This window comes from Bombina bombina, unplaced genomic scaffold (genome assembly GCF_027579735.1).
Source record: "Bombina bombina isolate aBomBom1 unplaced genomic scaffold, aBomBom1.pri scaffold_752, whole genome shotgun sequence".
In the NCBI taxonomy this organism is placed as follows: domain Eukaryota; kingdom Metazoa; phylum Chordata; class Amphibia; order Anura; family Bombinatoridae; genus Bombina; species Bombina bombina.
Window position 1 is genome coordinate 123,933 of NW_026512336.1, and position 13,546 is coordinate 137,478.

General features: G+C 38.3%; 1 protein-coding gene across 1 annotated transcript in view; it reads left to right on the forward strand.

The window, feature by feature from the left end:
* Window positions 1–207: 207 nt before the first annotated feature.
* The window catches only part of LOC128644237 (dnaJ homolog subfamily C member 3-like), a 30,892-nt gene continuing 17,553 nt past the window's right edge, over window positions 208–13,546 (forward strand). The window contains exon 1 of the mRNA XM_053696921.1: window positions 208–443. Within this exon, the coding sequence (XP_053552896.1) occupies window positions 362–443 (82 nt within the window). The 5' untranslated portion in view covers window positions 208–361. The remainder of the gene's footprint in view (window positions 444–13,546) is intronic.

The window sequence follows — 13,546 nt, forward strand, 5'->3', positions numbered from 1 at the left end:
GGTAAACAACCCCGGAATAGCTCGGCTTTCCTTGGCAGAGCAGAGCTTACAGGCAGGAAGGATAGGTGAAGAGGAGGACTCGGAGCAGACTCTCTGTTTGTCAGAGGTTCCACGTTCTCCTATAGGGATAGAGGGGCTGGCGCTTCTGTGTCTCAGCCAATCCCAGCACACCACGATCAGGGCTCAACTTACTGGGAACTAGTTGAACTGGAACTGGGCAAGCATTTGCAGCACAGTGGAGGAAGTGTAGATAGAGAACGCTGATGTGTTTATTGTTAAAGTTTATACATACTGGTGTGATACGCTAGTCAGGTGCCCCAAGAAGCCCTTGTGTGTAGCGCTGTCCTCTCTGCACACCAGTATGGTGTCTCCCTCCATCTGTGCCCAGAAGCTCTTGTCCTTCTTTCCATTCCTGCTTGTTCTGTTTGATCTGCAGTATGAAGGTAAGATGACAGTCACCCCTTACAGTACGATTGCCAGCTGCACCATTACATGCATCATATCATTAGTGCAGGCTACATGAGTTGGGTTTCCATTAGGCCAGGGGTATCAAGCTCATTGTATCCGGTGGCCACTCGCCAAGTGTGTTCCAATAGGGGCCACTTGAACAGAATGAGTGCTCTGGAATTGCATATACTAGAAATTGGAAGTGACTTTTACCCAAACAGTAGTGTACGATAGAAGTTGTTGTCCCGAATAGGCATTCACAGTGTATATCTTGTGAGTGGCAAGTGAAGTGATCATTCTGGAACTGAATAAAATGTTATAGGTATATTATATTATATTTATATATATATATATATATATAGAACATCAACTTGTTACACCTCTTAGAACTCCAAATGAGTTATTTACCTAATAAGCAAGGGAGTGCCAGAATGAGGGTCTCACTTTGAGACCTTTGCATTAGGACAAGCTTAGTACAACCTATCTCAGTAGGTAAAACTGCAGAGGTCTGGGCTGTCAGATAGATCTTCCTTATACGTTTACCTTAATTGTAGATACCTTATATAAAATACATTCTCTTAATTCTATATTTGTTTCCCAAATATTTGGGTCCCTCTTAAATGGCAACATGTTTTGGTTTACATATCATGAAACAAGTGTAAACCTTTTAGAACTATAAATACCATTCCTAAAAATGTACATATTGTGTCTAATCTCGAAGCTTATAAAATTTCAAGCATTCTCCATTGATAGTGCTCGACAAACACAGGAGTCTGGGAGCCACTGGCTCCTAACTTTTGGGGTTATTCTCCATATATCTTTATACAAATGCCAAGGTATGGGTCCTAAAATATGCCTGGCTCCTAAATATTCTTACTGGCTCCTAATTTTTAAACAGATTTGTCAAGCACTTCTCTATTCTATGCATCAGTTTTAATAAATTTAATGTTTCATTTTTCCATTGTAACAACAGTTTGATAACTATTAAATATAAATAAACCCAAAAGTGCAAGGTAGCCTCAAAAGGCAGATTCTGTCAAACAAAATATATACAGTACCTTGCCAAATTGTTAGATCCATGCTTAAAGGGACAGTGTACACCAGAATTGTTATTGTTTTAAAAGATAGATAATCCCTTTATTACCCATTCCCTAATTTTACATAACCAACACAGTTATATTAATATACTTTTTACCTCTGTGATTACCTTGTATCTAAGCCTCTGCAGACTGCCCCCTTATTTTAGTTCTTTTGAAAGACTTGCATTTTAGCCAATAAGTGCTGACTTCTAGGTAACTTCATACATGTGAGCACAATGTTATCTATATGGCACACATTAATTAATGCCCTCTAGCTGTGAAAAACTGTAAAAATGCATTTAGATAAGAGAAGGCCTTCCTAGGTTTATCTTTCAACTAAGAATACCAAGCAAGCAAAATTGGTGATAAAAGTAAATTTGTTTTTTTTTAAATGACATGTCCTATCTGAATCATGAAAGTTTATTTTGGACTAGACTGTCCCTTTTAAAAAACAATTATTTGTTTTAGTTATGATAACTTAGTATAAATACAATTGTTATAAATATTTTCTTGAATTTTTAAAAATTTGATTAAAAACAGGGGCACTTTAATTCATCAAAATTTACATTTCACTCCTGTTGTGAAAAAAAACTTACCTTTTAAACTTCACAGCAGCTCCAGCTACCTCTGCCCGTTGCAAAGCCTCTTCCTGGGTCTAAAATGAGGAATCCGGCTTCCTCCAATCACGGCGTTGAATCAGACACTGATTCCCCCGGGGGGGAAGCCGTGATTGGAGGATGACTTATCCATCATTTCTGACATCAGAAATGGCTTGCAACGACCGGAGGAAGCTGGAGCTGCTGTCAAGTTTAAAGGGAAGTTTTTTTCACAACACAAGTGAAATGTAAATTTTGATGAATTAAAGTGCCCCTGTTTTTAATCAAATTTTTAAAAACCGGGCACTTAAGCATCAAAATTTACATTCACTTTAAGAAATATTAAAAAAAACAGCTAGTTTGCTTACAAAATATTTATTATAACAAAATAAAATTAGGTCAAGTGAAAATCAATATTTGCTATGCATCATGATAAGTGCCTCTATGAGTTCTCTTTTAGTGATAGGAGCAGTTGTAATAATTTCTCTTTTCATGAACTCCCAAATATTCTCGATTGGGTTCATATCTCTCTTCAGCTTATCAGCCCTGAACAGTTCTCTCGGATACCTTGATACCTGCATCCTGAATATGTTTAGTCAAGACTGACAGGCAGTTTCCTATTTGAGTGCAGAGCCTACTTTTTCAAATAAAGATACCAAGAGAATAAGGAAAAATTGATAATAGGAGTAAATTAGAAAGTTGCTTAAAATTGCATGCTCTATCTGAATCATGAAAGAAAAACTTTGGGTTTAATATCCCTTTAATGTAGGTTCTTAGTGGCTATCGGTTATCTTTTAATGTTAAATCCCAATAAAACTAATTTTAAACTGCTAGGCTTTAAGGAATATGTTACTTTTATCAGTGTGTCATGTTTCATTTAAAAGTAGTATAACTTTCCTATTAATTCTTTTGTCTTGTTAGATTAGGTATCAAATAGCTTGAGACCTTTCATACATCGAAGACCATATTTATAGGCTAAACATTACTGCAGAACATAAGCAAGGATACCTGACCTTTTGACTTTTGCAGCTTTCCTGCTGTAAAGCATAAGCAAAGATACTTGACCCATCGACTTTTGCAGCAGTCCTTCGGGAAAGCATAAGCAAGGATACCTGACTCTTCGGTTTTTGCATCAGTCCTGCTGTAAAGCATAAGCATGGATAACACAAGGCGCTAGCGGCAAACCCTACGCCTTATCCGATTGGTTGTGCATCCGATGACCTCAGAGACATGGACAATCTGATCATGCATTAACGCCCGAGGGCAGATACGCTCCAGAGAGTTCTGTTCTAATTAGAGCCTCGGGCGCCGCAACCGCCTCTGGGAACCTAACCATGGGTCCCACCCCCCACAATGTGCTTTTAAAAGTTCTCGGACAGAATACGTGTTCAACAGATAATTATCTGACAGACAAATGTCCGTCGGATAAGAGTCCGGTCTGTCCGAGAACCTTTAAAAGCACATTGTGGGGGGTTAGGTTCCCAGAGGCGATTACATCGCCTGAGGCTCTGGTTAGAACAAAACTCTCTGGAGTGTTTCTGCCCTCGGCCGTTAATGCATGATCTGATTGGTTCGTGGCTCAGTGAGGTCACCGGATGCAAAAAAGGATAAGGCTTTGGGTTTGTCATTGCTGCCTAGTGAAATACCTGACTGTTCAACTGTTGCAGCAGCCCTACTGTAAAGCATAAGCAAGGAATACCTGACCCTTGAGCTTTTGCAGAAGGTCTACTGTAAAACATAAGCAAGGACACCTGACCCTTCGAGTTTAACAGCAGACTTATTGTAAAGCATAAGCAAGGACACCTGACCCTTCAGCTTTAACATCAGGCTTATTGTAAAGCATAAGCAAGGACACCTGACCCTTCGAGTTTAACAGCAGACTTATTGTAAAGCATAAGCAAGGACACCTGACCCTTCAGCTTTAACATCAGGCTTATTGTAAAGCATAAGCAAGGACACCTGACCCTTCGAGTTTAACAGCAGACTTATTGTAAAGCATAAGCAAGGACACCTGACCCTTCAGCTTTAACATCAGGCTTATTGTAAAGCATAAGCAAGGACACCTGACCCTTCGAGTTTAACAGCAGACTTATTGTAAAGCATAAGCAAGGACACCTGACCCTTCAGCTTTAACATCAGGCTTATTGTAAAGCATAAGCAAGGACACCTGACCCTTCGAGTTTAACAGCAGGCTTATTGTAAAGCATAAGCAAGGACACCTGACCCTTCGAGTTTAACAGCAGGCTTATTGTAAAGCATAAGCAAGGACACCTGACCCTTCAGCTTTAACATCAGGCTTATTGTAAAGCATAAGCAAGGACACCTGACCCTTCAGCTTTAACATCAGGCTTATTGTAAAGCATAAGCAAGGACACCTGACCCTTCGAGTTTAACAGCAGGCTTATTGTAAAGCATAAGCAAGGACACCTGACCCTTCGAGTTTAACAGCAGGCTTATTGTAAAGCATAAGCAAGGACACCTGACCCTTCGAGTTTAACAGCAGGCTTATTGTAAAACATAAGCAAAGACACCTGACCCTTCGAGTTTGGCAGCAGACTTATTGTAAAGCATAAGCAAGGACACCTGACCCTTCAGCTTTAACATCAGGCTTATTGTAAAGCATAAGCAAGGACACCTGACCCTTCAGCTTTAACATCAGGCTTATTGTAAAGCATAAGCAAGGACACCTGACCCTTCAGCTTTAACATCAGGCTTATTGTAAAGCATAAGCAAGGACACCTGACCCTTCAGCTTTAACATCAGGCTTATTGTAAAGCATAAGCAAGGACACCTGACCCTTCAGCTTTAACATCAGGCTTATTGTAAAGCATAAGCAAGGACACCTGACCCTTCAGCTTTAACATCAGGCTTATTGTAAAGCATAAGCAAGGACACCTGACCCTTCAGCTTTAACATCAGGCTTATTGTAAAGCATAAGCAAGGACACCTGACCCTTCAGCTTTAACATCAGGCTTATTGTAAAGCATAAGCAAGGACACCTGACCCTTCAGCTTTAACATCAGGCTTATTGTAAAGCATAAGCAAGGACACCTGACCCTTCAGCTTTAACATCAGGCTTATTGTAAAGCATAAGCAAGGACACCTGACCCTTCAGCTTTAACATCAGGCTTATTGTAAAGCATAAGCAAGGACACCTGACCCTTCAGCTTTAACATCAGGCTTATTGTAAAGCATAAGCAAGGACACCTGACCCTTCAGCTTTAACATCAGGCTTATTGTAAAGCATAAGCAAGGACACCTGACCCTTCAGCTTTAACATCAGGCTTATTGTAAAGCATAAGCAAGGACACCTGACCCTTCAGCTTTAACATCAGGCTTATTGTAAAGCATAAGCAAGGACACCTGACCCTTCAGCTTTAACAGCAGGCTTACTGTAAAGCATAAGCAAAGACACCTGACCCTTCGACTTTAACATCAGGCTTACTGTAAAGCATAAGCAAGGACACCTGACCCTTCAGCTTTTGCAGCAGGCCTACTGTAAGATGTCTGCTTTGGCGATTTTATCTAAGAAGTCTTGTTACTACTGCAAGGTCCTTCCAAAGGCAAATTTTAGTTTGATGCCTGCTTATCTTTGTAAACAGGGTTCTGTATGTGAAGGAGAGAAAAACATACATTGCAATTTAATGCTAACAAAAATTTCCAAGGATTCTGCATGATTTCTCTCTGTCATTGAGTTTTGATAATTAGGCCCTAACTGAGAATCAAGCATACAAGTGTATGCCATAGTCACTTGTTATATCCTTATCTTAAATGGACACTGAACCCACATTTTTTCTTTTGTGATTCAGATAGAGCATGCAATTTTAAGCAACTTTCTTTTTTACTCCTATTATCAATTTTTTCTTCGTTCTCTTGCTATCTTTATTTGAAAAAGAAGGCATCTAAGCTTTTTTTTTTTTTTTTTTTTTTTTGTTCAGTACTATGGACAGCACTTTTTTTTAATTATTGGTGGAACAGTTTATCCACCAATCGGCAAGAACAATCCAGGTTGTTCATCAAAAATGGGCCGGCATCTAAACTTACATTCTTGCATTTCAAATAAAGATACCAAGAGAATGAAGAAAATTTGATAATAGGAGTAAATTTAGAAAGTCGCTTAAAATGTCATGCTCTATCTGAATCATGAAAGAAAAAATTTGGGTTCAGTGTCCCTTTAAGCAGGCTGTTAGTGCAACTTTGACTATATAGAAGTAAAGAGATAGAATTTGTCTTGCTGGAACATTGTTTATTTGAAATGAATGCTCTATCTATTTATCTATCATTTTTGCATAGTACACATTTCTAATAAGCTATTGAAACAAAACTGTATAACAAGACACAGGATGTAATACATCTCTGGGCCTAGAGGCTTGTGTTAAGGGTGGCAATAGCACATGCAAGTAAGTTTAAAGGGGCAGTCTAGTCAAAATTTAAAATTTCATGATTCAGATAGGGCATGCAATTTTAAACATCTTTAACATTTTACTTTTATAATTAAATTTGCATTTTTCTTTTGGTATTCTTTGTTGAAAGCTAAATCTAGGTAGGCTCATGTGCTAATTTCTAAGCCCTTGAAGGCTGCCTCTTATCTCAGTGCATTTTGCCGGTTCACAGCTAGACAGCGCTAGTTTATGTGTCTTATAGATAACTTTGTGCTCACTCCCATGGAGTTATTTATGAGTTAGCACTGATTGGCTAAAATACAAGTCTGTTAAAAGACCTGAGATAAGGAGGCAGTCTGCAGAGGTTTAGATACAAGGTAATCGCAGCGATAAAAAGTGTATTAATATAACAGTGTTGGTTATGCAAAACTGGGGAATGTGTAATAAATTGATTATCTTTTTAAACAATACAAATTCATTCTGGAGTGGACTGTCCCTTTAACAGTGGAAGAGTACTAAGGCATTTTTCTTACACTGTCTGGGGTTATAATTGTGGAATGGTACATGGAGGGTGTGCCTAATAGTACAAAACTACCTGTTGTGTGCATGACTTAGACAAGCCTACAAAGGGAAGCAAAACCACTTGGTGGGTGTGTTCAAACCTGTGCCTAGGGGTGTGTAGAGGAGTTGGAAGGCCCACCTGAGTTTGTGTGTAGTAGAGAACCCTGTATGTATCTGTAAAAGTGAAAGAACATTTGATGGGCAAACACGTCAGTAAATGGCTAGAGATGTTTATATGGGTGAGAGAGGTGACTTGTGTATGCATAAGGATGGAGCAGTGCAAACGGGGGTAATGTGTAAGGATGGGAAAGCCCCTGGGGCCTTGTGTATAAGAGTGGGAGAATGCCTGAGGTGGGACAGTCCAGTGGATATGTACCTAACAATTTTGTTTAACTTGATTGGCTAGAGGCAGCAGTCCCAGATCTATTTTCCAAAAACATCGAAAGCTATTTAAAAAAAAATAAAAAAATATATATAATCCCTTTATTACCCATTCCCCAGTTTTGCCTAACCAACACAGTTATATTAATACACTTTTTGCTTCTGTGACTCCCTTGTATCTAAGCCTCTGCAGACTGCCCCCTTATCTCAGTTTTTTTTGACAGACTTGCATTTTAGCCAATCACTGCTGACGCCTAAGTAACTCCACAGGCGTGAGCACAATGTTATCTATATGGCTCACATCAACTAATGCCCTCTAGCTGTAAAAAAAACTGTAAAAACTGAGATAAGATGCAGCCTTCAAGGGCTTAGAATTTAGCATATGAGCCTACCTAGGTTTAGCTTTCAACAAAGAATACCAAGAGAACAAAGCAAATTTGATGATAAACATAAATTGGAAAGTTGTTTAAAATTGCATGCCCTATCTGAATCATGAACGTTTAATTTTGACTTGACTGGTTTTTTTTTTTTTAAATGTTTTTAATATTCTTTGTAAAGGGGTTCTGGGGACAACTAGATTTCAGCAGCCCCACCCCTGGAAGTGCAGCACTGTGCTCTGACAAGCAATGTTGCATCCAGAGAATATGCGTTCACGTCTCTCCACATATAAGTCTGATTGGCTCAGAGGAGAGCCAGGGGTGACATCAGCACATCCAGGAAGGGAAGACATGGGGTACATCTGCATGAAAGCACAGTGTTCCATGCTAGTGTGTAGCATTGCCCATCCAGGTGTGAGACCCTTCTGACAATGGCGTACTCTGCGGAGGGCAATCATTTTAGCTTTAGGGCGGAGATTTACAAAGTCGTATGCGGTGGGCCTCCCCTCTGACAAATTTACAGACAGCACCCCCCCCCCACCATAATAGAAAACTGTAATATTTATTTTTCGCTTTAATTTGGGGAACTTACAGCTGATTCAGGGTTCCCTCGCTGTGTTTAACGCAAGTTACTGATCAAGACAACGAAAGCTACACGGTCTGAGCGATTTCAGCCTCATTGCCTTTTTCCACCTACATTGCACTACGGAATGTCAAGTGTCACCGTCAGCTCTTTTTGCTGCTTATGGTTTCCATAGGATAGTGAAAAGCGTCACTGCTCCCACTCATTCTCTTATTTACTCTTGTGCCCCCCAGGGGAGGCCCGGTAGTGAGGCAGTAAACTATTTGTAAAATATACTATTTTTATTTAAATAAACTTTTTATTTAAAATAAAACACTTTTTTTTTGTTGTTTTTTTGTTAAAAAAAAGCAAACAGAAGATGTGAGACTGCGCTGTCTCCATACACCCAAAACTAAGTTGATCACCTTTTAGGAGTAGCCAGCTTCATTTTTATACACTTTTATTAAATGATCTGGGTCCTAAAAGCCCACTTAGATGAACATTTTAACCTGCTCGGCACTCTGAGGGTTAATGAAGCCTAATTCTTAGTTACATCTTAATGGAGCACCCTGCGAGCGTAGAAGTAATAACTGCCCTTGGTGGTTTAAGCATATAATTATATCAAAATGAGTATAATTAGGCTTCTTTAAAGAGAGATAATATTCCACAACAGTTACGCTGTGTGTATAGGAAACAGCATCATTAGATTAGCAGATTTAAACTGATAACTGTTTCATTACAGAATCACACTGTTCCACGTCATAGATATTGTCAACCAAATTCAAGTGACATTCTTGATCTGCGTGTTTGTACTTTACTTTTATGGTTCTAAATCTCGGCTAAGGTATTTAGTAGTGCACATTGTGTGATGTTGCCTGCATATAAACATAATTAACACTGTTTTCATTTGTGTTGAATTGTATTAAAGGTACATGTTTCAAATAGAGTATACAGTTTTAAACAACTTTCCAATTTACTTTGTTCTTTTGTTAGCCTTTATTAAAGAACATACCTAGATAGGCTTAGCAGCGTGCATGTTTATTGTGAACTATATAAGAGCAGTGTTTGTAACAATGCTTCTAACTTTGTAATACATTGCTAAACACTATAGGGCAGTTGTTTTTGCAACAGTGTACAACATTGTTACAATTATTGTTGCAAACACTGCTGCCATATAGTGCTCAAGACAGGTGCACTTTCCTGAGCCTTCCTAGCTTACACTCTTCATAAAAAGTACAAGTAATCTTGCTAATAGAAGTAAATTGGAAAGTTGTTTAAACTTACACTATCTGAATCATGAGAGTTTAATTTTGACTTTCATGCCCTTTTGGCATTACTGCCATTAAAAAAAAAAAGTATCACAAATTGGTAATTCAACACCAACAACTACTGAATGAGAGAAACGTGTGATCAGGGGTTACACAGGAAAATAACGCTAAATTGTTTGTCTGTACAAGGCCACAGCTCAAATACCAAAGCCATGTTACAGAGAGATGGCTGTAGGCTGCATGTGCTCGAGCATTTGTATCTTAGTACCATTGTATAAGATCCAAAGGAACAGCAGACACAGTTCAAGTCGAAAAGCTAGAAACAGCTCAATTTATTTGGAAGTTCCAAACAAGAAAAGGTAGACAGTCAGACAATACCTGACGCGTTTTGCACATGCACTTCATCAGAGGCTAATGATTCTACTGACGGTAGGGCTTAAGTATGCAGCTCCAGCCAATCCCTGTAGTAGACAGCCGCGGTCAATGGTAGTATGCTTCATCATACTCAGCTGTGTAAGATGAACAGAGATGCAACTCTTCTCCTGTCAGTTTTAATGTCAACAAACATATATAGGTAGATTTTTCAAAGGCTGGGCGAACTCTATGTGCTTCGCCTGTAACTGCGGCCCAGCTCGCCTCCGGAGAAGCGCACTTGTGTGCCTGAATTTATAAAAAAAATAGATTTTGCGCTTTTAGTAAAAGGCGAGCTGGGGCGTAATAATGATAAATTTTGCCTGTCGGAAAAAGCATTTACTCGATGCCATGTCTTGATTATGAAAAAAGCATTTTTTAGGTATATATTTTGCGCATATTTATATTATATAATGTTTCCATGCTGTTTTTGCCATATATTGGTAATTTAAGATCCTAAAATCAATAAATTAATATATATACATTGGATATAAAAAGTCTACACACCCCTATTAAAATGTCAGGTTTCTGTGATGTAAAAAAATGAGACAAAGATAAATAATTTCAGAACTTTTTCCACCTTTAATGTGACCTATAAACTGTACAACTCAATTGAAAAACAAACTGAAATATTTTAGGTAAAGGGAAATAAAAAAAATAAAATAATATGGTTGCATAAGTGTGAACACCCTTTTATAACTGGGGATGTATCTGTGTTCAGAATTAAGCAATCACATTCAAAATCATGTTAAATAAGAGTCAGTACACACCTGTCGTCATTTAAAGTGCCTCTGATTAACCCCAAATAAAGTTCAGCTGTTCTAGTAGGTCTTTCCTGACATTTTGTTAGTCACATCCTACAGCAAAAGCCATGGTCCGCAGAGAGCTTCTAAAGCATCAGAGGGATCTCATTGTTAAAAAGTATCAGTCAGGAGAAGGGTACAAAAGAATTTCCAAGGCATTAGTTATACCATGGAACACAGGGAAGACAGTCATCATCAAGTGAAGAAAATATGGTGCAACAGTGACATTACCAAGAACTGGATGTCCCTCCAAAATTGATGAAAAGACGAGAAGAAAACTGGTCTGGGAGGCTGCCAAGAGGCCTACAGCAACATTAAATGAGCTGCAGGAAGTACTGGCTGTGTGGTACATGTGACAACAATCGCCCGTATTCTTCAAATGTCTGGGCTATGGGGTAGAGTTGCAAGACGGAAGCCTTTTCTTACAAAAAAAAAACCATCCAAGCCCGGCTAAACTTTGCAAAAACACATCTGAAGTTTCCCAAAAGCAGGTTGCAAAAGGTGTTCTGGTCTGATGAAACCAAAGTTGAACTTTTTGGCCATACTTCCAAAAGATATGTTTGGCGCAAAAACAACACTGCATATCACCAAAAAAACACCATACCCACAGTGAAGCATGGTGGTGTCAGCATCATGCTTTGGGGCTGTTTTTCTTCAGCTGGAACTGGGGCCTTAGTCAAGGTAGAGGGAATAATGAACAGTTCTAAATACCAGACAATATTGTCCCAATACGACCCAAAGCATACATCCAAATCAGCAAAGGAATGGCTTCACCAGAAGAAGATTAAAGTTTTGGGATGGCCCAGCCAGAGTCCAGACCTGAATCGAATTCAAAATCTGTGGGGTGATCTGAAGACGGATGCCCTCGCATTCTGACAGATTTAGAGTGTTTTTGCAAAGAAGAGTGGGCAAATCTTGCCAAGTCAAGAGATGTGCCATGCTGAAAAACTCCTACCCAAAAAGACTAAGTGCTGTAATACAATCAAAAGGTGCTTCAATAAAGTATTAGTTGAAGGGTGTTCACACTTATGCAACCATATTATTTTAGTTTTTTATTTTTATTTCCCTTTACCTAAAAGATTTCAATTTGTTTTTCAATTGAGTTGTACAGTTTATAGGTCACATTAAAGGTGGAAAAAGTTCTGAAATTATTTATCTTTGTCTCATTTTTTTTACATCACAGAAACCTGACATTTTAACAGGGGTGTGTCGACTTTTTATAATATATATATATATATATATCTCTTGGTACCCGTATTCACCTGTGGAAGCGCAAATTTCTGGCAATAACAGTCTCTCCTTGGTGCAGAGCCTTTGAAAAATGAGTTAAAAGAAAGTACTGCATCACAAGATGTAAAAGCATGTATGATAATGGTGTTCGCCTCAGTCTGTATGGCGAAATATAGAACACTCAATTTAAGGAGAAATTTCAGTTCCCTATCGGCGCAAAGCAATGATAAATAAGAAACTGGGTGAATTTGTAGGTCGGGCTGCAAAATTACGCCTATTACTAATGTATATTGGTGCGCCTAGGCGAATGCAAGCAGAGTGCGAAGAAGTTTCTTTCAGACTTGCTCAATTATAGGCTTTTCTAAGTATGGTGATTGGTGCGTATGCGTTATGTTGCCCGCAGTTACAGGCACATTGCTTTGATAAATCTACCCCATAGTGTTCAGAAGATAATAACTATGCAAAGTTATTGTTCTGAAAAATGCTCAATCATGTAATATTCATTTGTTAAGTAACAATTTGCACAAAACAGCTATAAGAACTGTTACATTGTTTCACAAAATACAGAAATAATAGTATAAAAGGAAAACGGTTAAAGTGAAAGTAAATCCTAGCGTTTTACAAACGCTAGGATTGACTATTGAAACAAATAAAGGGCACTTTCATTCATGAAGTATAAGATACAGAAAGCTCCTTTTGTTTCACTCGATCGCCGTTCTTAGTTGCTACAGCAGCCCACGGCTAAAAAACTTTTTTGCTAAGAGGTGACGTTTTCACCTCTTAGCCAATAGCTGTGCGGTAAATCTGGCTTGGCGCCCATGGGAGCCGGATTTACCGCACGGCTATTGGCTAAGAAGTGAAAACTTCACCTCTTAGCGAAATTTTTTTTTTAGCCGTGCGCTGCTGTAGGAGCTAAGAATGACGATCAGTTAAAACAAATAAAGGAGCTTTCTACATGAAGTGTCTTATACTTCATGAATGAAAGTGCCCTTTATTTGCTTTGTAAAACGCTAGGATTTACTTTCACTTGAATGCAATCATTAGTTAAAAAAAAGAAAAATAATTTGGACAATTCAGTACATAAATGTTTGTTTTTTTTAAAAAGAGAACATTAAAAGACAATATATGATCCAAGAAAAACGTAAGAAAACTATTTTTTGTAGAAAACCTGTAATAAAATAATACAAATAAAATACTTCTAAACATTGTTTTTTTGACCAAAGCTCTATGTCATTGGTAATGGAATGTATAAGGAAGGTATACGGCTAATCTTATTATTTTGTATAGCCTAACGCTAAACAATGCTTAGAAGTAACTGTTTTTTTTATATATTATTATTTCTGTATTTTGTGAAACAATGTAACAGTTCTTATAACTGTTTTTGTGCAAATTGTTACTTAAAGGGACACTGAACCCAAATTTTTTCTTTCATGATTCAGATAGAGCATG